Source organism: Hydractinia symbiolongicarpus, chromosome 3 (assembly GCF_029227915.1).
Source record: "Hydractinia symbiolongicarpus strain clone_291-10 chromosome 3, HSymV2.1, whole genome shotgun sequence".
Classification (NCBI taxonomy): domain Eukaryota; kingdom Metazoa; phylum Cnidaria; class Hydrozoa; order Anthoathecata; family Hydractiniidae; genus Hydractinia; species Hydractinia symbiolongicarpus.
The window spans coordinates 26,280,226-26,307,329 of NC_079877.1; the positions used below are offsets into that span (position 1 = coordinate 26,280,226).

The 27,104-nt window shown below is 34.3% G+C and overlaps 1 protein-coding gene across 1 annotated transcript; it reads left to right on the plus strand.

Moving 5' to 3' along the window:
• Positions 1-647: 647 nt before the first annotated feature.
• On the plus strand, positions 648-26,728 carry LOC130636504 (E3 SUMO-protein ligase RanBP2-like). The gene is made up of 27 exons (XM_057446245.1): positions 648-1,004; positions 1,160-1,227; positions 1,310-1,351; positions 1,427-1,498; positions 2,179-2,222; positions 3,458-3,504; positions 6,925-6,984; positions 7,221-7,295; positions 8,945-9,005; positions 9,111-9,230; positions 9,430-9,538; positions 9,684-9,831; positions 10,273-10,450; positions 10,749-10,828; positions 10,915-10,962; positions 11,182-11,263; positions 11,345-11,434; positions 11,634-11,731; positions 11,865-12,031; positions 12,188-12,311; positions 13,348-13,404; positions 13,648-13,712; positions 13,817-13,877; positions 14,206-14,343; positions 15,363-17,716; positions 17,879-24,313; positions 25,009-26,728. The coding sequence occupies exons 1-27, from the start codon at positions 894-896 to the stop codon at positions 26,297-26,299; spliced, it is 12,225 nt and encodes a 4,074-aa protein (XP_057302228.1). The 5' UTR covers positions 648-893; the 3' UTR covers positions 26,300-26,728.
• The last annotated feature ends 376 nt before the right edge of the window (positions 26,729-27,104 follow it).

A 27,104-nucleotide genomic window follows, 5' to 3' on the forward strand; every position in this document is an offset into this window, starting at 1 on the left:
GAAGAAAGTGAACAGTATTTTCCTTCTTGTCCTGACCGTAATACTTCGTCTGATTTGTTGGATAAAAGTATTTCTATATCCACCTACGATGAGTTTTGTAAAATGAACCATTAAGTGCTGTTATGTAATGCAGATTGCATTCTGTCTTCTTTTTTATAGGAGATATTATTTTCCTTGTTATACGTAAACAGATAGGGTGTAATCCAACATTCTCAGTAATCATAAAAAATGATTCATTAAAGAATCTAAAAGTTCACTCTAAATTATGAGACTTTTAACCCAATTCGTAAAAGTGTTTCTTTTTTTGTTTGTTTGTTTAATAGATGGCCCTGACCAAACGTGTATAAGTCAGGTAATTTGACAGACTGTTAACATCCGTTTTATATTTTTTGGTGAAAAAACATGTTTGTTTATTACTATTAAAAGAATTTTAATGTAAACAAAACAACATAGTTTATATATCAATGATCCTAAAAAGAAGTCAGTAGGTGTAGAATGTTAAATGTATTTTCTTGCAACTCCAATTTAAATAATGCAATGTAATACAGCCTTTCAAATTCAAATTTTTCTTGTTGGCAAAAAAAATTGTTACTTGCCTGCCTGCTTAGCTAGTATGTTGGTAATTGCCATGTTCTGACTTAAATTAAAAGGGCTGTAATGTATGTACCAAACAACACAACTACCAGTAAGCACAACTGTAGCAGCCGGTGTTGTAGCAAAAAACAAAAACTACATCCAATGCCATTATAGTATTGTATCCCAAGCTTTTTTTTATTGTAACAACATTTAAAAGTATTCCTTTTGTTTGTTTTTTGTAACTGCATTCATACTCTTACACGCTGTCTCTTTAGAAAGGTATCAAATGTTTTTGTTGTTTTAGGCAAGTGTAAATAATGTTTAAGGCACCTGCCAACAGAAGTTTTACACCAAAGCGAATCATAACATCACATGATGTTGATAAATATGTGCAAAAAGAAGAAGAAAAGACACAAAGCCCTTTTCAGGTAATATTTCGAGTAAAACAGTCAAGCAATCATGGAAATTATTTATAACATAGGATGGTACATTTTCATAATTTTTGGTAATACTGACTCAAAGAGTTTTTGATGAAAGCTATTTGTCTATTTTTAAAAGGTTATATTTGTATTTCCATTTTCAGAAAAAAGCTAAAGCCTTTGCATTTGCCCGGTTATACTTTGATGCCAAAGACTATGTACAAGCTAAAAGGTCAGTGTTGACATAACATTTCTTTAATTAAAGTTTGGTAGAAGTAACGTAAATAAACAAATATATAAAAATTTTATTGTAGACAACTTGAGAATTACCTCAGTATCCAAGATCGAGATTTCAAGTATGTTGGCCAGATTTATTTGTATATTAAATGATTCTGCAGCACATGTCATTTTCTATACTTTAATTTCTCTAGAGTTCATAATTTAATGGGAGAAATAAATGAAGCCATGCATAATTATCCTGATGCATTATCATCTTATAAGAGGTATTAAAGTTTGCTAATTGGCATCAAGTTTATTTTGTACTAATTATACGTTCTAATTTGTTTGACTATTTTCTGTTTGAAATTCTTAAAGATTTATGAAAGGCATGTCTATTGCAGCATTTTAAATTCAAGTCAGTACTCAGCAAATGCCAAGGCGAGTGCTGTGTTTCTCTTTAATTTGGATGTAACTTGAACTTACAAAAGTTTTGTTAACATTTTCTCTGTTAATTTATATGTTTTTGTGTATTTACAAAACAAAATATATATGAATATATATAAAATAAATTACACTTACCTTACATTGCAATTTTCTTACAGAATTTGAACCTTTTTTCTTTACATGTACTAACAATATCTACAGTTTGAGTACAGTTTCTTTCATTATTTCATTAGTTTGCAATGGGAAGAATTTATGCTAGAAATCTTTTGTTCTGTAATGTTCTTATCTCTGTTAAGTCCCAAATGACTCTGATGAACAAAGTGTCTATACAGATGTATATTAAATATATATACAAAATATATACAAAAAATGGTTTAAAATTTATTATGATTCCAAATTAAAAATATGTTAGTTCAGAACTTTTAGCTGGATATACAATATATGATACAAAGCACTATTATGTAATAATTATTGTGTATATATAGTTTCAATTTTTGTATTTAAATAACTTACATTTTAGGTCATTAGAACTCTGCAATACACAAAAAGACATTCTCATCAAAGGTATATAAATGATATTAATTCATTCTTCTGTAGTTTTCGTTCAAAGGTAGCGCAAACAGAGAATGCTCTCTTGTAAAACGTTTCTGAAATATTTCTTTCTTAACATGATCAGCCACAGTTTTGTTATGTAAAAATTATTTCTAGGTGACAAATTATGCACCTTAAATGATGATAAATGCTATTCATTTTTCGAGCATGCTAAGCACACATTTATTAATGACAATTTTTCTGCCCGCGCATGCACTTAAATCATGCATGTAATTTTTTTAACTGGCAGGTCATTCATACTTACAACAAATGACTTTAATATTCACTGATTTTTTATGTAACTTTAACGTAACTTTTATATAAGCAAAATAAGCATAAGAGGAAATGTTCTCTAGGATATTTCCTTAATTTTGATACTGCATATTTGAAATTTGATAATGTAAAAAATAAAAAAATTGTTGCGGTAAAATAGTTTTGATAGTATTTTGTTTTTAAATAAATATTTAAAATTGTTATCCCTCTAAAATTTAATATTGGAGTTAATTACGTACACTCATATCACCATGCACATAATTCACAAAGTCTTCCTATGTTAAAGTGACCCTAGAGCTTTCAAATTTTAAAATTCGCATTGGAAAAGGAAATATGGATTGGGAAGATGCTGTTTACTGTTCTCTATTTTTCTAGCTATTATTCAGACTGCTTTATTTTGTTACAAAACATCAAAATTTCATTGTACTAATTTGTAACATTTTGGCTAATGATCGAACTCCCCAGTTAAAATGTGGAAAAGTTTTTAAATAGATGCTATTTGAGTCTGTCTACGTATTTTTATGTTACAACATTTTTAATCAGAAAGTCTGATATTACCTACTTTTAGTATAAAATGACTACTTTTTTATTATTATTGCAATTGTTTACCCAAGGCAGCTTATTTAGTTCCTCCTGGTTCTGCTATCCACGAGGTTCCTTCAAAAGGGGGTCCTAGTATATTTGAAGCTCCCATTTGAGCTATGAAAGCCGTGCAAGCACAGCAATCACTCATCCTATGCTGAAGGCTAAACAGAAAGGATAGATTCATACTTTTTTAGTGTCTTGCATGACTCTGGCCAGGGTATGAACTTAAGACAGTCCGCACTGAAAGCGAATTCTCTACAACGAGACCAACAGTCAGTGTAAAATCTAAATAACACAATAGACAATGTTAACCAGGATCTGGTAATGTGATAATTTATCTTATTTTTTAGTGATATCTTTGTGCAGCAAATGTCCAATAGATCCTTTGCGTGCTAAGGTAGGCATTTTCTCCCTACCTTTTCCAAGTAAATACATAATACATAGCCTTAAAGGTACTGTCCGATTAAAAATCAACTAAAATTTTGACAAAAAATTCTTATTTGGAACTAATTTCTATAAAATAATTTAATAATTATTTGTTTTCTTTCCTAACACCAACTGAACAATATCTCATTCTTGTTTACAAAAAAAGCATGCGGTCTCTCGCTTCGATTGTTTATATGGATGGCGGATGATAGGCACTAAAGCGAGGCTGAAATAATATGTCGCGTGTGACGTATTTACCTGGAGCGCGCCGAACTGACCAAAATAGATAAAACGTGGGCCAGGGCTGATATTTTATTATATGTTTAAAAATTTTGGTAATTTTACCCCCTGAATTGTGAAAGACCGCTTTTTATGAATTATTCATATGGAATTAAAAAATGGAAGGCGAGAGATCTGTCTAGACCTTAAGGTAAACACACACTGTGCTAATTCTGTACGAACCTAAGTAAGAAGCTTTCGCTAATAACACTTGAAGTTCAATATGACTTTAGCCTTAGGGTTGCATAGTTGTTTCAGCTACTCTAAAGACAACCAATCATTAATTAAAAATTAGTTTCCTCTTCACTAGATGTCCCGCCACAGAGAGATTAGACTCAGATCGCACATTCAGTAAGGTTGAGAGGCAGAATAATGTCATGGTGCGCTGTTGTGAATTGCACTAAACAGTCGAAAAAAACAGGATAAATTTTTTTTTTTTCGCTCCTCGAGGATCCAAAAAAAAAATCTTCCGTATAAGGAAAAACCAAAAGTCAGAGAAATATCTGAACAGAGGAAAGAAAAGGATGTTAAGGAGGTGAGTGGGGGCTGGTAACTAGGTGGTCGTTCGAAACTCTCTGTCATGGAGTGCCACCAAAGATGTTCACAGCGTACTCTTCAATAAAACCACCGCTCGGAATTCTTCGTGTTCCGTAATACATTTTTTATCTGAAAAATATTACAATATTACTCAATCACACTTGCATCTAAGAATTACTCATGAAGGAGTAGAAACTTTTATACCATGTAATTGAAAATATTTAATAGAGTCCAGTCTTTTTCAGGAGAGGCGTGCGATCGCATGCGCACGCCTTGGCACACGCCTAAATCGTTTCAGGCGTGTGATTAATCGCATGCCTGAAAAATAAATATTGAGTTTTCAAAATCAACCTATAAAATCCATTTTGTAGCGTGCGATGGCAGCCCTCGAAATAATTTTTGGACAGTCGTCAGACAAAACGTCCGATAGATTTCCGTATTAGTCGGACACTTTTAGATCTCAGAAATTATTGAATAGTCCTGGTCCTTTTAATCCACGAGCAAGCCTTATCATAGCCAACCTGACCATCCTAGCTAATTCACCAACTCCTGACTTAGTTAAAAGAACTACGTAGACATAAATCTCTTTTGCCTGGCCCCTTCGTCGTTGGTAACCAGGTCTTACACAAAAAATCCAGCCATGCGGTTCTTAACTAATGCGGAGGTGAACGCCGACGGAGCACGGATGAAGCAAGTCTGCAAAACTGCACTTACAGGCGGAATAGACATTTTATCATGGATTTAATTGTAGATAATTTCTTCATTTGACAAAATAATTGGAAACCATAGCAGGTCCGAATTTAATGGATTTTTTCTTTATGCCTGTAAAACCGAAACCCACGGTCGGTATAAATTTTTTTCTGTAAAAATTTTGTTAAAGTGTAGCTGAACTTTTTGAATGAATTTTGAAGTTTTATTTAAGCCACGTGGATAAAGATTTTTTTTAATTTGAAAACAAAGCATATTTTTACCTATTTGCTTGTGAAAAATAAACAATAAATATAAAATGACAGTATAGTCATGCATACTATTTCGGACATGTAGAAAAGGAAGTTAAGATTGAGAGGCGTAACATTCTTTGCACGTGCGTTTTACATCGCATGCGTTACTTGATTTACACGTGCGAATCATCGCACACCTACTCAAATATTCCTAAAAAAGACTGAGAGTCTGTCTCGTGACAGCAAAAACATTCTACACTTCAGAGGGCATCCTCTCACATTTAGGAGTAGGAGCAACAAGGTTTCCAATGTTATGTTCGTCTACGTCTTGAAAAGTCGGAACTAGCTCATCATTCGCTGTTCTTTCCGGCTCGAATTAAAATCCTAGAACCTGCGAATTATTTTCATTCATTTCTATCTTCATGAAGAACTTTTTTAAACAAAGGAAAAAAATTATAAATAAACATTTAGTCGTTCGATGCACAAGTCGGGGGGGTTCGCCTAATAAGAAGCCAGGTAACTACGTCACAAGCAAAAATGTGCTGAATAATGAATTGACCCAGTCCTTTTGCCGCGTTCGAAAGTTCGTGAAGATGGTAGGCTAGTGCAGCAAGATCAAAACAAACAAACGATGGTGCTAAGTATTGGATAAATCTTTGTTGTTTAAGAGTGCAATCTTCGTTATTTTTGATACTTAATAAAACAAAAGAAAAGATATTGTTTTTTAATCGGACAGTACCTTTAACGCTATATTACTTCTTCGCCCATACTTTTTTATGTTAAAAAATAGTCATAAAAGTCGTAATAAAATCTAGCATTTTAATGTGACTGGAAAGCTTTAACAGTCATATTATTTCTAAAACTTACTCAAAATAGTGACAATAAGTCAATTTAACACCTCTAGCATCTAAGGCATGGAAAGCCAAAAAAGAAATGTTCCTTAGTGAATATTTAATTTATAGTTTGCTGTTTAAGCATGCCAAATCAGAATCAGAATCGGAATTTTGGAGACACAAGTCAATGAATATCAGATTTTTTTTGTAAAAAAAGGGGTCAGATACAAATTACAAGCTTAACTTTTTGAATAACTTTCCACATAACATGAACATTATAATTTTAAACTTTTGCTAAATCTTTTTTTTTTCTGCAACTAAAGTGCAAATAAACTTCTTAACTGACGCTATAAATAGCATTCCAAAAGCCATTATATTTACTTCTTTTAAATAACTTACGATAAAATAAATGCCTTTTTTGTCATTTTGATAAATATAAGTCATTTTGATAAATATGTTTTGTTTATAAACCATGCTTTTTTTATCAATACGCTGCCATTTTTTTTATATTTGCAGCATAAGTACGGTTACCCAAATGTTCTTCATTTTTGAAAAATCAAAAAAACTTTCTTTCAAAGTTCTTAGCAAACTTTAAAAAATTAATAGGCATTGAGGGGTTAAGTAAAACAAGAGGGAAAAGCAATTAAGAGTTTTTGTATAAATTCTTTTTCTATGAACTTTTAGCATAAAAGTCAAGTCTATTTGATGTTTTTAATCCTTTTTGATAGCTTGACTTTATAAAATTCAAACTTCTATTCACATTTTAATTAATAGTTGTCTCCAATGCGCACCTTTATTTAGGTATGGGCTGATAAGGGTGCACGATTATGTCCTGGTCATCCTGCCGTCTTTGAGCTAAAGGTTAGTACTGTATTCACAATGTGAGTTGAACCTAAACAGTCTTTACTGCAAGTTTGCTTAGTAAAGTAGGTGATTAAACTCTCTTTTCCTGTTCTATGCATTTTCCCATGCTACAGACTTCTCTATATTAAAAGCGGAAAAAACATGTGTGAAAAACAATTGGTAATGCTCCCAATGTGTAGGAAAAAAATTTGGGGCACTTTTATTTTGTTTTAGAAGTACTTATTTACTTTTAGTGGCATTTACAAAATGATGTTCCTGCAGAAGAAAAAGATTTTGAGCAGATGGAATTACTCATTGCTGACGAATTAGTATGTCAATTATTACCCAAACATAGTGGGTTTCATATTTTATCTGAATAGTAGTGGCTATAATATGTATTATTACCTGGGTAAAAGGGCGGCATCAATATTTTCAAACAGCGTGCAATGTGATTAGTTAGAACTTAGGTCATAGCGGGCAATATTCCACAGTGTTGCCCGCTACCATAGCAACCGTGTTTAAATATGGTATATGTAAATAAACACGGAGAAAAGTAAGCAAACCGCGAAACAGAAGTGAAACTTACTTTTACCTTTTAAAGAATTCTATGATGTAGCTACAATAAAAACCTGTAATGTTTACACTACATTCGATTTAAAAAAATATATTTTTAGTTCGAATGTACGTTCCATACGGGAATAGTTTCTATAAAGACATGGTTTCTACATTCTGCCTAAAATGTTATATTTTTGCTCGTAAAATGCAGTACCCGGATAATAATCCATATAATAACTGTTTATTTCGGGCAATACCTTCGAATATTGACCTCTGTCACGTATTGCCCTCACAAGCTTGGACAATACTTTGACGTCGGTCAATATTCTCCGGTATTGCCCTCATAAATAGTTATTATAGGGTTAGTATTATATGGTTAGAGTTTTTCTCGCACTTTAATTGCCTAATCTACACAAAATATATGCTATATTTCTATTTTCTACCAAGAATTGAGTGCAATTTTATTTTTTAATTCTACAGTGCAAAAAGCCGATATTTTTTCTCTGATTGGCTGAAATAGCATGCAAAAAGTGGATTTTTTTTCCTGATTGGTTAATAACTCGCTGAATAAAGTTATTGTTTTCTTAAAAATGGAGAACTTATCCTGTCGGTAAATTTGTTCCATAATTTTCTCCTCTTATTTTTGCGAAACAAACTAACAATCAATCATAAGTATTCTCAGTTTAATTATTCTTTTGTTTCGATGTAGTCATTAAAGAGAATTGTGAATGCTCTCCACTGTAGAGGTTTTTAGTTTAACAGTTACTTTAGCTTAGTGAGGTATATTGCATTGCAGGAGTTTTATGTTTAATTGATTGTTTAACTTAACTTCTTATAAGCATAAGTATATATTTTTGGGAGATAAATGCAATATGGAATGATTTTCCTCTACAAGTGAACAAGAAATTAAGAATTTACAAGATAATCACTGCTTTTACTTCATCTAATTTGTATTGCATGAATATATTACTCTAAAATTCATTTTCATTTAATTTCATTGAAGCATGACATAAACAGGCTTTATTTTTTTAAAAATAATTACCATCTTGCGCATAATTTATCGTAAATTAAAAAAACTTTTATGAATTAAAAGACACAATGACATACATTATCTTGCAATAAATTTTTTTGCTGTTCAACCTCATCAACCATGATTGAATTTAAATTTCCCATATTTTTCTTGGCACTGTGCAATAGCTACTACGTATTCATTTTATGTGTGTTGTTATTTATTTTCAATCAACAAATGCTGATGTTGTCAAATTAGAATAGATTTGAGACAATAATAATAATTTTGAAAACTGCATGCTCCTTTTTAAACACTAGACCTATTGTTTCTGACTGAGAATCTTGCACTGATATTCTTATAACATATATTCTTATACAAAAAAAAACATAAAAATATTTATTTCTTATTTGATAGACACGTCGGGCGCGTGATCCATTGTTACATGTAAACCTTGTTGATATGTATGTGGATGCAGGTATGAATACTAACAATATTTAGTGTACCACCTTTTGTTTACATTTTGTGCAATTTTTAAGAACAAAATGTATATTTGTGGTAATTATTAATATTAACACTTTAGATTTCCAAAAACGTGCATTCATGCATTGCCAATCAGTCGAAAAGACAGGAGCTTTTAACGATAGTCTTGTTTGGTTGGAATGTGCATGCAATGTTTTTGATGAACACAGACAGAGAGACAGTATGTTTTTTGTTAAATTGTTTTGCTGAGAAAACGATACCTTTATCTTTTTTATATAAAAAAACAGTAATTTAATGGGCCTAAAAGGGTATAGTGTAGCTTTTTTCTTCCATTGTTTGAGAGAGTTTGTTTAAGAAGAAAATTCTGATACCTTACCTTGTAAATAGTCATTCTCAGTCTTCATTCATGTTCTTTTTAGGTGGGGAAAAACTGACTGCCTGTTTATTGTTTGCACTCACACTGTGCAAGTTGATAAATCTGCATCTAAGACAATCCAACACACGAGAAATAAAAAGCATTTTAAATAGGTATGTTTTTGGAGGAAATTGGTGCCTGTGTGGCATCATGCATGTGTCTAAATGTGCCAGTATGTGTAATGAAACTTTGTAAAAAAACTCCCTTTTTCAAAAAAAATAACCTCTGCTTTTGTTAATTTACTTTATTTTTATTTAGATTTGATAAAACTGTAAAAGAATTTCGAGAAATGGAAAAGCATGAAGTAGCATTTGAATACATGACCGAGTGGAATGATTGTGTCGTCGAAATGAGAGGGCAGCTTTATCTGAATGCAGCTGTTTATGTTATGAAACTTGCACAAGAGGTACAGGTTTTAGTTATTTATTCTTATTTTTATTATTCTTTTTTTGTTGTGGAAGGCAGCATTACATACTATAATTTTCTGTTAATCAAAATGGTTTATGTTAGTTCAAACCTCTCATGTTTGAAAAAAAATATTTGAAACTTTTCTTATATTAAACGTAGAATTGTGCAGAAAAATTACTGTATTTTAAAACAATGGAATGAAAGAAGCAAAGAAGAGGTGACTAAATTGTTTTAAAAATGCATCAAAAACTTTCAGTTCTTTGGTTGCAAAAAAAAATCAAATTCTCTCCGAAATGAAATTTAAAAAGTGATTTGTTTTATTTCATGTAAATGTCACCACCCCAACATACAAATGTTGTTGATGTTGTTACTGTTGTTTTTTGCCATACTTTGAGTAATCATAGTTTACACAATTATATGTCTTATTCTCACATTACAGGAATTTCTACCATGGATGAAAGCCAGCAGAATAATGTGTGCGCTTATGTTCACTTCATGGAATGTAAAAGCACCAAATATGACACAACAGTTGTTCTCAAGACACTCACCATTGAAAAGACAAAATCCACAAGCGTATGAATGGTCTGTTTTAGCATGTGCACGCTTGTCCCAGGCTGGTGAGTATTTCTATAATAATATTTTTATGCTAAAATGCTTTGTATTTTGTTTAGTTCGTTTTTTAACAAAGTAACTATATTCCCTGTGGTTTTAGAACCAGTCAGAGTAAGTTTAAATAAGCATATGCAATAAAATTTTCTAAGTTGATCAAATCGCTTTATTTAATGTAAAAATGCAAACAAAAGTTATGCAAACTATAGAAGATATTTTTAGTCAATGTTTTGGTTACATGGCTATTAAGAATTGTGGAAATTGAAGTCCGCTTTGTCTTTTAAAATGATTTTTTTTCTTGCCTAGGCCATATAATACTATCTATGTCATCTCAGTTCGGTGAAGAATGGCTAAAAAGTTCAGTTACAGACTTTTGTACTGAACAGGTTTGGTTTTGTTTTTAATCTTTTTATGTTTTGTTTTAAAAAAATGCATTTTTTTTCATGAATGTGCAAACTTAATTCTTTTTTAGGGACGTAAAACCGTGTTGGATGCAATTTTTGGTGGATTTACGAAAGAGGTTCGTTTGAAATGTTTTTTTAGTGCTTTTTTTCCATTTTTATAAAACTTCTCATAAAAATTAAGTATACTGTTTAAAATGCTCTTACTATTCTATGAGTAAGTATTGACCTACTCCCTGGATTATTGTTAGTATGGAAATGTTTGATATTTTGAATTACTCGTCAACTATAGTCTTATCTTGCATAGTAAGCATGTGAAGAAGTTATATTTTTTATAGTCGTTTATATCCACTGATCAAGATTACATGGATGTAGATGTTAAAATTCCCAATGTTGGCATGTTACTACAGTATGATGAAGGTGCTGTATTCTCTGTTGTCATCTTCACAATCATGGTAGGCAAACATTATCTTCTGTAACACCTTTATATTGTATTTATAGTGACCGTAGCTGAGCATGCACAGGACCTACATCATATTATTTGGCTTGGATTGCATTGGGATGAGTTCAACCAACAAATACGACCTGGAGGTAATAAAATTTTCTGTCACAAGTGGTACTACAAAAAATACATGTAATTCTTTGTTTATCATTGTTACTGCTTGCTTGATAAAATCAATGTAGAACAAATGGCGATGTTTATAAAATTTATAAAATTAAACGTCCTATACTTCATGTCAAATTACAAGTAAGCAAATTAAATTGCATTTTATTATTGTTGTTATTGTAGTTGGTGTGATGGTGGGTCGTCTGTTTGAAGGAATATCCTTGGATGTTAAAAACATGAAAAACTGTCATTTCTCAAGCATGTGCTTGCGAGATGTTGAGGTTAGAGCCTGTTTTTTGATAGTCACAATGAAACTTAAATTGAATTTTATTTGTTTTACCCTGACACATCCTTATACTTTTAAATCATATAAAAAATTAAGAATTAAGTGATAGTTTTTTTTGTTAATTTTAGGCTTTCATATATGCTGTGATTAGAAGCAGCAAGAGCATTCATCTTGAATGTAGCAAAATTGAAGATGAGATGAAATTGTTGCCTCTACAAATTTGTAGTAGACTTGTAACCACATCACAACAAGAATGGTGGCAAGCTGCATATGGTCTTTACACAGGAAAAGTTGGGTAAGAAATATACAGAACAATGTTAAAAGTTCATCAATTGTCTGCATGGTGTTGACCTAAGAAAATAAGTTTTTATGTTAATTTTCATTAAATGTAGCTGAAAATAGGTAATCTAGCTGTTTATTGAAAGATGCATATAATTAAACTTTTATTTAGTACTCAAAGTGCTGCAAAATTAAAAGTGGTGTTGCAAAAAGGGTTGGAGACATTGCGTTGTCTCAGAGATCATGGAATTGATCCTAGAATACTTATATATATGGCAGTTGCTTTCTGGGAGAAGGTTTGTGATTGATTGTGCTTAAGTTACTTTCTCTGAAAAACGTGAGAAAGTGTGTTCTCCACTTAATAAATCATACCAAATAGTTGTCTTTCCCACATGTAGTTTGTTTAGATGCTTAATTACACATAGTGCTTTGCATTGTTAATACACAAAGTTTGTACTTATGCATTATGTACTCATGTAATTTTGAGGGCCAAAGTGAGACACATGTTAAAACCAAAATTTTTTTGGTTGTTAAACTAATAAATATCATCATCATCATCATCATTCTCGGCTTAACGTCCGTTTTCCATGCTAGCATGGGTTGGACGGGGAATATTAATGACCCTCTTCCAATCTGATCTAGACTGTGTTAGATCTAATCTCAATTTCCTCTGCATCAAGTCTGTCCTTACAACCTCCTGCCAAGTCTTTCTTGGTCTGCCTCTGGGCTTTGCCCCAGGAACTATCAAGTCTCTACACTTTCTTACCCAATTATCCCCTCCATTCTTTCAAAGCGCCCCAGCCAATTCAATCTTCTTATCTGGATAACATATTTAATTCTACGGATACTTAGCCTGCTTCTTAGCTCATCTGAACTCTTTCTGTCTCTCAGACTGGCGTTACACATCCACCAAACCTTTCTCATATCATTCCTTTCTAAACGGTCAAGATCTTCCTGCTTCACTGCCCATGTCTCACTACCGTACAACATAACACTTCTTACACAGGCCTCATACAACCTACCTAATTGACAAGACTCTGCTAGTCAACAAAAAAATGATTTCGATAGGGCCTACTTCGAGGGAGTAGTGCAGTTAGTGTCTAGTGTGGGAACTTTTACATGCGTTTTTTTTGGTTAAAGTGAATTGGGAAAACTGCCTAAAAATAGCACATACACGCATATTTATTAACTTGTGCTGTGTACATTCTATTTCAAAATTAATTATTTTCCCTTTTTATGATGAACTTCAAGAAAGTCTATTATCCTCCATTAGCAGTTAGCTCTGTGTTCTTGCCTGTACTACATGTAATAATATGTTGAGTGTTTTTTTAGTCACAGTCTCTTCAGAATGAAAAGCAGAAGGAATATGATTATCAGGATCACTGGGAGGTATATAACGTGTTATGTAACCAAATTTCTATGAGCTATTTGTATTGATTGTTTTCAGCATTTTCTGTTACGTTTGATTGGCCTATTTAACTTGAGAGCTTGCATAATTGTCTGTCCCTGAATGAAAGTTCCTTTTTCATTGAAGTACTAACCTGCAATGATTTAGACACTTTTTATAGGTATTATTCACTTAGAGTTGTTTGTTAAACATCAGTAAAGTTTGTGTTTCATTTAATAATACAGAGCCTTCAAACCCGTGCAGTTTACTATATCAAGGAAGCTATCAGAATTCTTGAAATCTACAAAAGGTATACTTCCATTTGTGTTATTTTTTTAAGAACTGGATTATTCTCAGAAGACGTATTTGTGTGTTGTTTACACGGATGTGTATTATGTAATTGTTTATGTTTAGCAACAAAACAATAACTGTGATAGAAGACCCACTCATCTTGGCGTTATCTGAGCCATTGCTAGTAAGATTCTACTTTTTCTCAACTATGGTATGATAATCACAGGTTCTGCAGTAAGTTATCACCCTACAATGTGTAGAAACTGATGACTTATACGTCGCAATATTTCTTCAGCATATGTGTTACTGAAGTAGTAACGTTTTAATAAGAAAAGGATTGTTGGCAATTATCTGGTACCTAGCACAATATAGAAGAGATTTAAAAAGTAAATTGTACGGTATTTCTAGGGTTCGGAGCAGAATATAGGCACCGTTCATAAGATTTGATTTTCGCATGACCTATTTGACGTTTCTTATGTGTTTTTATTGTAAAATGTGTGCATTTATTTTAGCCAAACGACATTGCGGCAATGTTGAATAAGAACTATTTAAAACTAGCAGATTCAGAATATTCTTCTGGTAACCTGTTAGAAGCATTGAAATATTACGCAGAAGTGAATAGTTTGCAATCTTTGTATATCCAAGCTCAGGTAGGACAAATAAATTCATCTACTTAGCCTATACCCTGTCTTAAACTTTTCATGAAAATTATTGCGCATTGTCCCAAGTGTCTTTTTTTGGCAGTGTGTATGCCATTGTCTGCTTATTTTGTATGTTTACACTTAATACTGAACCATTTTACCGTGTACCTAACAAATTCTTTCATTAATACAATGCATAAACATTAGGTAATTCAACATTAACGTTATTTTTGTTTATATTAGAGGGAAGTTTATTTTTAAAATAATACATGTTGCATAAAAAATTTATAATATATTTTTCAGTGTAAATATGCTACTTATATTGAATCTGACTAAAGTGTCTTTACGAGTAGCAAAAATTGTTTTTTTAATATCTTTTCTGAAACTTGCAGGCTGTATTTTTTAAGTGAAAGAAAACATGAAGCACTTATTGCCAATGTTGAGAACACTCTCCATATTTCCTTAACTGCAAAGTACACTATATGGAAGTGTATGTTTTCTGAAAGCCAGATAATTTTTCTATGTCATAAAATAATAAATTGGTAAGACCTAAAAATTTATTTACCTTTCTCGAGGTGCCAACTCTTAAAACCAAAAAGTACAGGTATCGCATAAAAATCACGATATTCAAATCTACTTTAATTGAGTAAAAAGTGTCTCAGTTATTCGTTTTAAGGTCTAGTTCCAAATTTTCATCAAAAATTTATTTTTGTGCTTCTCTGTTAAACTTTTTTTATCTTCACACTTTTTTTGAGAGCTAAGTATGCCCTAAACAATAATATTTTAGTTTTGTCTCTATATTTTTAAATGCAACATGTATCTTTTACTTACATTTGAGAGGTGTATCAAGCAAAAATTATTTTAGAGATATCGAACTTCAAATTTCATAACAAATTAAATTTCATTAAAAAGAACTAAGAAGAAAAATTATTTAAAATAAATATTCTATCAATTATAAGCTTTCAATGGTATAAATATAAAAGAATGTTGTTTTAAGGGTTTCATGTATCCTTAATGCGTATTTTTAGATATACATACGCCTTGCATCTGAATGTGACATCAAAACTATTGAAGGGGAAAAAGATTATATCTATTACCATACTAAGGCTAAAGGAAAGTTATTAACTTGCATCAGCAACTCAGATCATTCGCCAGAATTCAAACAGACACTTCTTGACCAGTTACAAGAACTACAAGCCAATAATGCTTCTGCTGCTACTACCCAACCTTCTAGCAAAAAATGCCTTACTTTTCAGTCTACTGTACCATCTCAAGATTTAAATATTAATGACCCGTCATCATCTTTTGCTGATGTAAATGATGTATCTGTTCTAGTGGAAAAAAGTATTTTAGAAGATCAACTAACAGCAAAGGAGTTAGAAAACCAAAACTTACGCCAGCAATTGGCCATGCTGAGGACACAAGCTGATGTGCAATTTCAACAACAAGTTATGCACCCACAGCAGATTATGCATCCACAGCAGTTTGTACCAGCGCATTTGCTTGCTCCTCAACAGCTACCACATGGACACCAAGTTATTCCGAACATACCATTTGGTCCCAACGCACCATTTGGCCCTTATACACCTGGTCAACAAACAAATGGGATGGAGACACCTACAGATCTCTGGTGGGATTCCTTCTCCCCACAGGCATCATTTGAAAAAGGTTATTTCGCTGGTCTTGCAGAGCATGTTGAGCAGGTAAGGGAAGAGAGTGGAGAAAGTGAAGCACCAACCCTGCGTGATCAAACAGAGGCAACGCCTACAGGAAAAACCTCTGACATAACTGATACTAAAGGAAAGACACCAACTACTCCTGTTGTTCAAGACACAGATGATATCTATGTTGAACCTATAGTCAAGCTTACTGCCAAAAGTGATTTAGAAACAGGAGAGGAAGATGAAAGCACTAAGTTTGTTCACCGTTCTAAACTTTATCGCTTTGACAAAAGTGCTGCTTCTTGGAAAGAACGGGGTGTTGGCGATGTGAAAATACTGATCAATGAAAAGACGAACAAAGCTCGTATTACTATGCGACGAGACGTTGTGTTTCGTGTGTGTTGCAACCATTTTATTACTTCAGATATGATGTTAGAAGCAAAAGGAAGCGCTTGTTGGACCTGGTTTACTCCTGCTGATGCTGTAGATGGAGAAGTGAAGCCAGAGCAGTTTGCAATTAAATTTAAAACTGAAGAAATCGCTGACCAATTTAAATCATCATTTATTGAATGTCAAAATTTGACGAATCCCTTAAACACCACAACAAAAACAGATAAATTGAAATCAGCTTCTAAAGATGATATTGCCAGTACTTCATCCAATGATCAGAAATCGTCCACACCAGCGTCCAATCAAAATGTACAACAATATCAAAACAGTGATTTGAAAGTGGTTTCTGCCCCACCTACAACTTCTACGCAAACTTCTATGGGAGCTTTTAGGTTTAAAACTCCAGAAAATGCTATCACAGAATCTCCTGAAGGAAAACCAATATTTAGCTTTGCCACAACGCAGGCTCAAAATTCGCAAGAAAAGGTCAACCCATTCCTAACGCCACAAGCCGCACCAGCTGATAGTTCTACCGGATATCCTAGCTTTGACAGGTTCAGTTCAACTACATTTAAGGAAAAAGATCCAGTAAAAACCTCGCCAAGTCCTTTTGCAGGATTTTCGTTTAAAATTAACACAGCAACTGCAACATCAACTAGTACAAACCAAGTTACATCAACGACATCGCCGTCATCCAGTCCATTTACTGGATTCAGTTTCTCAGAAAAATCAACAGGGAATGTAATTCAAAAATCCAATGATACTAGTGCTCCTTTGTCACAAAACTTCCCATTTATGTCATCATTGCTTAAAGATACAGCATCAACTAGCTCTCCACCTTCGAGTTTGAGTGCTCCTCCTACCTCTAAACCAGGAGACTCACCTGTTATTATACCTGGTATGAATACTCTACCTGTGTTTGAGAAAGGTGTTGTTAACAGTGGTATTGATCCATCCTCTTTCTGGACATCAGCTTCACCCCAGAAAAGCTTTTTTACGGGAAATACATCTGCTTTGGGTACTATTGGTCACCAAGAACCGAGAGAAGTGGACGAAGAAGAATTTTTCAAAGAGAACTTGAAAGCTAGTAACGAAGACGAGGAGTACTATGGCGAGGACAATGACTTTTATGAAGATGGTGACGATTACTATGGAGATAATGATGAGTATTATGGTGATGTAAATTACGAAGATTATAGTTACGATCCAGAGGAATATTTTAGTGATGGAGAAGGGTATGAGCCGTCAAAAGCAAGTAGCAGTCGTAGAGGTTCAAGTGATGATGACCAGGATGAAAGAGTCGCTAGTGGTAATACAAACGTGGAAGACAGGTAATGTTTTATCAATAAAATTGAGTGAGAGATCTTTTCTGCAGTTAATTTCTTTTGTCTTTAAATACCCAGCTTTTGTTAACATGATTTCAACAATACTTGACAATAAATTATGCATCTGTGTGGATAGTCTTACATTTGTAATATTTTCTTTCGTTTTAGATTAACAATTAAAAAGAAATTAGCCAATGTTGTTAATGAAGATGTTATTGATGATGAGATAAGCATAACATTTGAAAAGAAACCATCTTTTACCCAAAAGATCAAAGCTGTTCGTTTTAAACTACCTCGTACGTTTTTCTTATACGAATCAAACAAGCCTTGTCCTGGTTGCAGAGGTTGTATAGAATCTTATGATGGTAAACCGCTTCCTTCCATTGAAATAGAAGCACAATCTCTTCCCGAAACGAAAGCTGCAGCAATACTTGGCACTACACATTCAAGTTTTCCAGCATTTGGTTCTAAAGTACTTTCATCAAGTCCGACTTCTTTTGCACATCTGGCAAATTCGTCTTCTGGCTTCGGCGGAGCAAGTGGTTCATTTGCAGGTGCAGGTGCACAGTTGTTTAGTTCTAAATCTGAGAATAATGAACAAGGAGATAATGAATACGATCCTCAATATGATGCAATTGTTCAAGTGTCAAAACTTGAAGACGTTAAAACAGGTGAGGAGGATGATGAGATTTTGTTTAAACATCGTGCTAAGCTTTATCGATTTGATGGACAGTGGAAAGAAAGAGGTGTTGGTGACATAAAACTCACAAAGAATGCTAAGACTGGATACTGTCGCGTTATTATGAGAAGGGACCTTATTTATAAGTTGTGTGCTAACCATGCTGTCATGCCCAATATGGACTTGGTACCTCTTACCACTTCAGATAGATCTTTGGTTTGGTTTACACCATCTGATTATTCAGAAGGCACGCCACCTCTTCCTCAAAAATTTTGCGTGAAATTTAAAAACAAGCAAGTAACGGATGAGTTTAAGGATCAGTTTGACATCTGCAAAAATTTAATGGCTGTTAAATTAGAACAAGATCGAGTGGAGCAAGAGAAAAAAGAAAATTCTGCAACTGCCAGTAATAGTAGCAAAGTGGATCAGGGGGAAATAGAGAAAGAATCTGAGTTTAGCAATTCTGCTGGTGAGTTTTTTGCTAAACCACCTCAATTTGGATGCGTACCAGGTACCAATGGACCTTTAGGAGACAGATTTTCTGCTAAACCAGGTCAATGGGAATGTTCAACATGTCTTATAAGAAATGAAGCTGCGGTAACTAAATGCATTGCTTGCAACTCTGCTCAATCAATTATGCCCAAAACAACTCTGTTTGCAATACCTCCTACGGAAAAACCGGATGTTATTAGCGATTTGACCCCAGATCAGGTGGAAGATAGTAATGATCAACAAGCTTCACCCTCTAAGCATAAGGAAGAAGAACCAGAAATACATGTTGAAGCCATTGTACAAGTTTCAAAGTTAGACTCGATAACTACCGGTGAAGAGGAAGAAGAAATTATTTTCGCACACAGAGCAAAATTGTTTAGATTCGATTCCTCTGTTAAACAGTGGAAGGAAAGAGGAATAGGTGATGTGAAGCTAGCTCATAACAAAAATACCAACAGTTGTCGTGTTATCATGAGGAGAGAACAAATACATAAACTCTGTGCGAACCATGCTATCATACCCTCCATGGAATTGTCGCCACTTAACAATTCAGACAAAGCGTGGACCTGGTTCACTCAAGCAGATATCTCTGATGGTGAAACAAAGGCTGAACAGTTTGCTCTTAGGTTTAAGACAGCAGAAATTGCAAATAATTTTAAGGAAAACTTTGAGAAGTGTAAGAACTTGATCAGTAATGACTTACCGAAAGAAGTTAAAGAGCCTAAAGACTCTAACTTCTTGTCTAAATTTGCTCCAAAAGAAGGCTCCTGGTCTTGTCCCACTTGTCTAATCCAAAATGATGGAATTGCAATGAAATGCCCAGCGTGCCAAACTGCTAATCCAGATGCAGTAAGTGTGGCACAAACTTCAGGAATTGCTTCAGCAGTGAAAAATAGCACTGGAGTGTTTGAATTTGGTAAAAAATTGGATAACACGCCTACTGCAGCGGGATTTAATTTTGGTACTAAAACAGATGACACATTAGGAGCTTCTCCATTTACTTTCAGCAAGAAAAAAGAAGACACCCCTACCTCTGTGGGATTTAATTTTGGTACTAAAACAGATGATCCATCAGGAGCTTCTCCATTTAGTTTCAGCAAGGCAAAAGAAGACACCCCTGCTGCTCAGTCATTTAATTTTGATAATAGAAAAGAAGATACATCAACATCTTCTCCATTTAGTTTCGGCAACAAAGCTGAAGACAACACTGCTGCTCCGTCATTCTGTTTTGGCAAGAAAACTGAAGACTCTGCTGTTGCACCATCATTTAGTTTTGGTGATAAAACTGATGATACATCAGGAACTATTCCATTCAGTTTTGGCAAGAAAACTAAAGACACCACAGCTGCTCCGTTATTTAGTTTCGGTAATAAAAAGGATGATACATTAACATCTCCATTTAGTTTTGACAACAAGTCTAAAGAGACAGCTACCACTCCGTCATTTAGTTTTGGTAATAAATTGAATAAAACAACAACAGGTTCTCCATTTGTTTCTGGTAAGACATTAGTAAACACCAATGCTGCTCCATCTTTTAGTTCTGATAATAAAAATGAAGATACATCCTCAGTTTCGCTCTTTAATTTTGGCAAGAAGTCTGAAGAAAATTCTGCTGATTCAATGCTTGATTTGACCAATGAGCAAAAACCTGCAAATAACCTGCAAGTAGAAGTAACTCCAACAAATCACGCTAGCACAGAACAGGAATTTATCTGTTCGGAAGCTGATAACAAGCAAGTAGAAATTTTAAATGCAGGTTTGTCAAAATCGCCAGAGAAAAGTGTCACACAAATTGAAACAAATAGTAATGCCTATCAAGCTTCACCCTCTAAGCTCAACGAAGAAGAACCAGAAATACATGTTGAAGCCATCGTACAAGTTTCAAAGTTAGACTCGATAACTACTGGAGAAGAGGACGAAGAAACTATTTTTTCACACAGAGCAAAATTGTTCAGATACGATTCCTCTGTCAAACAGTGGAAGGAAAGAGGATTAGGCGACGTAAAGCTAACCCATAACAAAAATACCAACAGTTGTCGTGTTATCATGAGGAGAGAACAAATACATAAACTTTGTGCGAATCATGCTATTATGCCCTCCATGGAATTGTCGCCACTTAACAATTCAGATAAAGCGTGGACCTGGTTCACTCAAGCGGATATCTCTGACGGTGAAGTAAAGCCTGAACAATTTGCTCTTAGGTTTAAGACAGCCGAAATTGCAAATGATTTTAAGGAAAACTTTGAGAAGTGTAAGAACTTGATCAGTAATGACTTACCAAAAGAAGGTAAAAAGTCTGAAAACTCTCAAAATAAACCGGACTTCTTGTCTAAATTTGCTCCAAAGGAAGGATCTTGGTCTTGTCCCACTTGTCTCGTTCAAAACGAGGAAGATGTGTCACATTGCCCTGCGTGCCAAACTGCAAAGCCAGGTAACACTCCAAATCAAGTAAAGCCATTTTCGTTTGAAAATGCGAATGATACAAACACTAAATTTAATTTTGGTACTGCTGATCAAAATTCTCCCTTTACCTTTGGTGAGAAATTAAATACATCGTCGTTTAAAAGTAATACTTCACCCTTTGTGTTTGGCCAAAAACAGAGTGACACTGCTGATCAAATTAACATACAATTTGAAAACAAAGAAACATTCCAGCCGAGTACTTTTGAAGCTGATCCAAACACTTGGGAATGTCCTTTCTGCCTTGCGAGAAATGCTGGTCAGAGGGAATTCTGCCGTTCCTGTAGCAAACCAAAAGAAAAAACGCCTGTGGTAAAACTCGACCCAAAAGAATTTTCAACTCCGATCATGTACAATGTGGATCCTTTGCAAACAGGGAAATCTCAAACTCCTGGGTTGGTACAATCGGACAATTCTGGTTTTTTCTTAGCCAAAAAGGAACCAAGTACATCTGGATTTTTATTTGAAAAAGCTTTAGATAAAGAGTTGATGCCACCCCCAGCCCTACCAACCAGCGAAAAGAGTACTAGTGACTCAGCATTTACGTGGAAACCTAAAGGGTTGAATATTGACAATTTGTTTTCCTTTGGTTCTGCTCCATCACCTTCATTATCAGCAGCTAGTAGTGTTGACGACGTCAGGGTAAATACCGACGTTCCTTCTGCATTTGACGGAACATCATTTAATTTTCAAATCCCAGTTAATAATCAAAGTGCGCCTAAAACACCTGAAAGTAAAACAAAGGAAGGCGTTTTATCAGCATTAAGTCCTCAAACACCTACTGAAGAATACGATGATGAAGCAGACACATCAGGTTTTGTACCTCTCGTCACTCTCTCACAGGTGTCTCATTCCACGGGTGAAGAAGGGGAAGAAGTGCTGTTTGAAGAGCGCTCAAAAATGTTTCTTTTTAATCAGCAATGGAAGGAACGGGGTATAGGCGATTTAAAGATTCTTAGAGATAAAACAGATAATCACCATCGGTTAGTGATGCGTCGAGACCAAACTCACAAAATATGTGCAAATCATTTGTTAGTGCCGGAGTTGACCATTAAACCTATGAGCGGTAGCACGAAAGCCTTTGTGTGGAAGACCGCAGCAGATATTTCAGATGGAGAACCATCCGAAGCGATGTTTGCTGCGAAATTCAAAGACGAGGAGAAAGCTAATAGGTTTGCTGAGGTGTTTACTACCGCTTGCCAGGCTGAACTGTTTAAGACGAAATTAGCACAGGAAGAGCAGAAAAAAATTGATCCTAGAAAAGAGTCAGAGGGGATAGATTATGAAAAAGAGGTCATGTTAAACAGAAATCAAAATGAGCCTGAATTTTTAGAACAACATGAAAATTTTGAAGAGAATCACCAAGATGATGTGAAGAAACATGTCGAAAGGAGTAAGTTAAAAGAGCAGCCTGAATTAGAAAAACAAGAGAAAAACACAAAGATTGATTTTGAAGAGCATAACAAGGATTCCAATGACACCAAAGCCGCTGATTTGGTAGAAGATCTAAAAAATGCTGATTTGAAAGAACATCAATTGAAAGAAAAACAAGTTGTCGACATAAAAGTTGCTGAGTTGGAAGAACTTGACAGTGAAGCTAATTTTAAAGATGATGAAAAAGAGGCAGATTTTATAAAGCAATTTGACAAGGGTGACGTTGAAAATTGGCTTGGTGAATATGATCCTGCTAAACATAAAAATCAGGGTAAATTAGAGGGACTCTCAAAAGAAGCGGGTTTTGAAGAACAACAAAATGAGGGAGTGTTCGAGAAGCAATTTGACTCTGAAGAAGACAGGAAAGAGGGTGATTTCGCTGGTGATCATAAAGATGTTGATTTTAGCGTTGATCAAAAAGGTGCTTGTTCAGACATTCATCAAAAAGAGGCTAATTTTGACGGTAATTGGAAAGAAGATGTTGTCAAAGTTGATAAAAAAGAGACCAGCGTGGACGTTGATCAAAAAGAGGCTGATGTGGACAATGATCCAAAAGAAGCTAATTTTAACGATGATCACAAAGGAGGTGACTTCGAAGTTGATAAAACAGAGGCTGATTTTAGGTTTGATCAAACAGAGGCTGTTGTAGATGTGGGTCAAAAAGAAGCTGATGTAGACAGTGATCCAAAAGAGGCTAATTTTAACGATGATCACAAAGGAGGTGACTTCGAAGTTGATAAAACAGAGGCTGATTTTAGGTTTGATCAAACAGAGGCTGTTGTAGATGTGGGTCAAAAAGAGGCTGTTGTAGACAGTGATCCAAAAGAAGCTAATTTTAACGATGATCACAAAGGAGGTGACTTCGAAGTTGATAAAACAGAGGCTAATTTTAGGTTTGATCAAACAGAGGCTGTTGCAGACGTGGGTCAAAAAGAGGCTGATGTAGACAGTGATCCAAAAGAAGCTAACTTTAACGATGATCACAAAGAAGATGACTTGGAAGTTAATAAAAAAGAGGATGATTTTAGGATTGATCAAACAGAGGCTGTTGTAGACGTGGATCAAAAAGAGGCTGAAATAGACATTGATCCAAAAGATGTTCATTTAGACATTTTTCAAAAAGAGGCTAATTTCGGCGTTGATCAAAAAGAGCCTGTTGCAGACCATAATCAAAAAGCAGGTGATGTAGACTTTTATCTTAAAAAGGATGATTTCGAGATTGATCAAAAAGAGCCTGAGGTGAATATTCATCGAAGGAATTCTGAGGAAAAGCTGAAAGAAAATAGTACCCATGAAAATCAAAATGAGATTGATCAGGCAGAAAAGCAAATATTTGAATCACAACCTGACGTCATAGTGATATCGGACAGTGAAACAGAAGAAGTTATTGCAAGTCCGTCTAAAGACGTGCAATTGGTATATGAACCATCTATTGAAAATGAGTTGAAAACAAAAACGAAACGTTTATTGTTGCCGTCAGCATTCTACCATAACCCTCCTCCAATTGGTGACAGACCTAAGAGAACTGTTGGAGAGAGGTAATCTTGTTATTTTAAAATACGCTTGTGTTTATTCCAACTTTTTTAGTTTAGAAAGCTAGTCCCCCCACTATTGTTAGTACTTTAAGCCCTCAGTAAGACATTAAAAAAGCTTACAAGCCTTCTGAATCCTTTATTTCCTAAAAAATCCAATATCCATCATTCTTTAGAGAAAAATATTGAAAAAAACTGAATATCCATCATTCTTTTGAAAAAAATATCACATACTATTAATATTTATCATTCTTTACAGAAAAGTAATTAAAACTTAATAATATCCATCATTCTTTAGAAAAAAATATTGCGCACTTTCAATGTCCACATTTCTCCAAAGTGCAACCCTAGAAACTTTATACATCTATCATTCTCTAAAAAGTTTTGATGAATTGTAGTTGTGTAGTTTTGATGAATTGTTTTTTAATCAGCCTTTTAAATACTTCCTAAAAATTTGAATTGTTGGCAACGTTTTTGCGATTTTTTTTCTCTCCCCTTTGTTTATCCCTAGTGTTTTTTTTGTCTGTGTGCCTGAAAATTAAAATTGGCAAAAATCACCGTTTTTTGCGGGTATAAGAATTACTAATGAACTTTCACAAATTATTTTTCATTTTTGCATAAAAAGAACCTACTCGTAAAAATTTGTTGCGCTAACGTGTCTCCCCGTAGGATAATAAAGTTTGTTTTTCTTTTTAAATTAGCTCGTCCTACGAGAACACAGCAAGTCAAAGATCTCCCATCGTCGACTCCGCTGCACCTCTCACAACTAATGATGAATACATACCAGATTTGATCTTGACGCATGAAAGAATCACTGACAGCATATCCAGAAACAAATCAGCAGGTATGATGCTACCTTCCAGTTTTTACAATTATACTGAAAAAGCCCATCTAACTGACGAGTGTGTGGAAATCGATACGGGTGAAACCTTACAAGATGGATGCACTGAAAGTAACGCTGAAGTAACAACCTCTTACCCGACGTACAAGCTGTGTGAAAGTGAAAAGGAAATTTTCGAGATGCCGTGTACGCTGTTTCAATACAGTCCTAAGGTTGCGGAATTCTGTGAAATTGTGGATGGCAAAGTGAAGATTTTGAAGGGTGGTGATACTTCAGTGTGTCAATTTGTCGTTGTGAACGAAGAATTTGAGTACGTACGAGTTGATATAGACGAAAAACTTGATTTACATTTGCGTCACGGCTCGAAAGTTATATACGAATGGCAAGCGCATTTACGTCGGTACGCAGTCAAGTTCTATGATATTTTATCAACAGAAAAATTTAAATCTGCATGCGATGCCCAAAATACTTTGCGTGTAAGCCAACCGGTATTTGGCGGAGCAGTTTCTGGTGTATCATTCGCTTCATTGGCAGCTGGTGGAGAATCTGGTTTTAACAGCAATGCCGGTAAAACTTTTTCCGGTTCCGGAAAAACTCTGTTTGCGTCAAACGGCAATACGGAAGAGCAGGAGGAGACTTGCAATGATGGAAACATTCATGTCGAACCGATTGTCCAGTTAACCTCTGTAGTTGTGCATAGCGGTGAAGAAAATGAGTACTCGGTGTTTACTCAACGATGCAAGTTATATCGTTTTGATTCACAAACGAAAAAATGGAAAGAAAGAGGGGTGGGAGAGATGAAACTTCTAAGGCATAAAGAATCTGGAAAGCCTCGATTAATCATGCGTCGAGATCAAGTTCGTAAACTCTGCGCTAACCATCTTTTACTTCCACAAATGCAACTGTCTCCATTCCCCACCAATGAATTGACGGTAACATGGAACGCTATCGCCGACATGTCAGAGGGAATACCGGAAGATTGTGTTCTTGCAGCTAGATTCAAAACTACTACCCTTTTATCGGAATTTAAAACAAAATTTGAAGCTCTATGTAATGGAGAGGGCTTAGACGATCTTCTTCAAGATGAAGCTGAACCAACTCATTTTGGCGCATGCGATCCTTTGTTAGGACGGCTTATTTCTGAAATGTAAAAGTTTCTTGATGGTTTTTAGTGACAATTTAGTAATCTTAAATGTTTATATCATTTGTAGCTAATTAGAAGTATTCCCAATTTTTTTGCAGGGTAGCTTGTAGAAAGTTCTGTTTTGTTTTATATTTATGTTCTGTGTAACTATTATACCAAGACTCGAAACAATAGCGCAACATGTGTTTGAATTCCAAAATCCATTGGGACGATCAAAACTCTATAAAAGTACGCTTGCAAACTCGATAATAGTACAAACACGAATTCGATACTAGTACGGCCATGATTCGAATATAGTACAGCTGTAACTCTTTAACAGTGCGAGGAAATAGTGGTTTAATTTTCAATATTTTCTTGTAGTTTTTAGAAAAAATAAGTTAAATGTAAACTAAAAAAATGTTTTAGTGTTGTTTTTGGAAATATTTGATAACATAAATCTTGTAGTATTTCTTCTGTTAGAAGTCTCGTTTGTGTCAAGACTGCAATCCTGGTTTAATATAAAATACATAAGGGAAAAATTTTAGAGGACAAGAAAATTCCGCAAAAAGGTTGAATTTTTTTAAATTCGATAAACTAAATTCTCGCGAAAAATTTAAATTTTCTACATTTACGATTTATTTATTTATTTTTATTCGAGTTAGTTTTGTGTGCCAAAAAGAGAAGTGTACAAAACATGACTTTGTCAAAATTTGTGTCGTCTTTGAAAAATCCCTATTTTAATCCTAATTTTCTATGGGGTTAGATAGCTGACAAATTTTTTATGTCATTCTGTCAATTTGTCCAATTGACATTCAATTCGTCAAATTAAAATG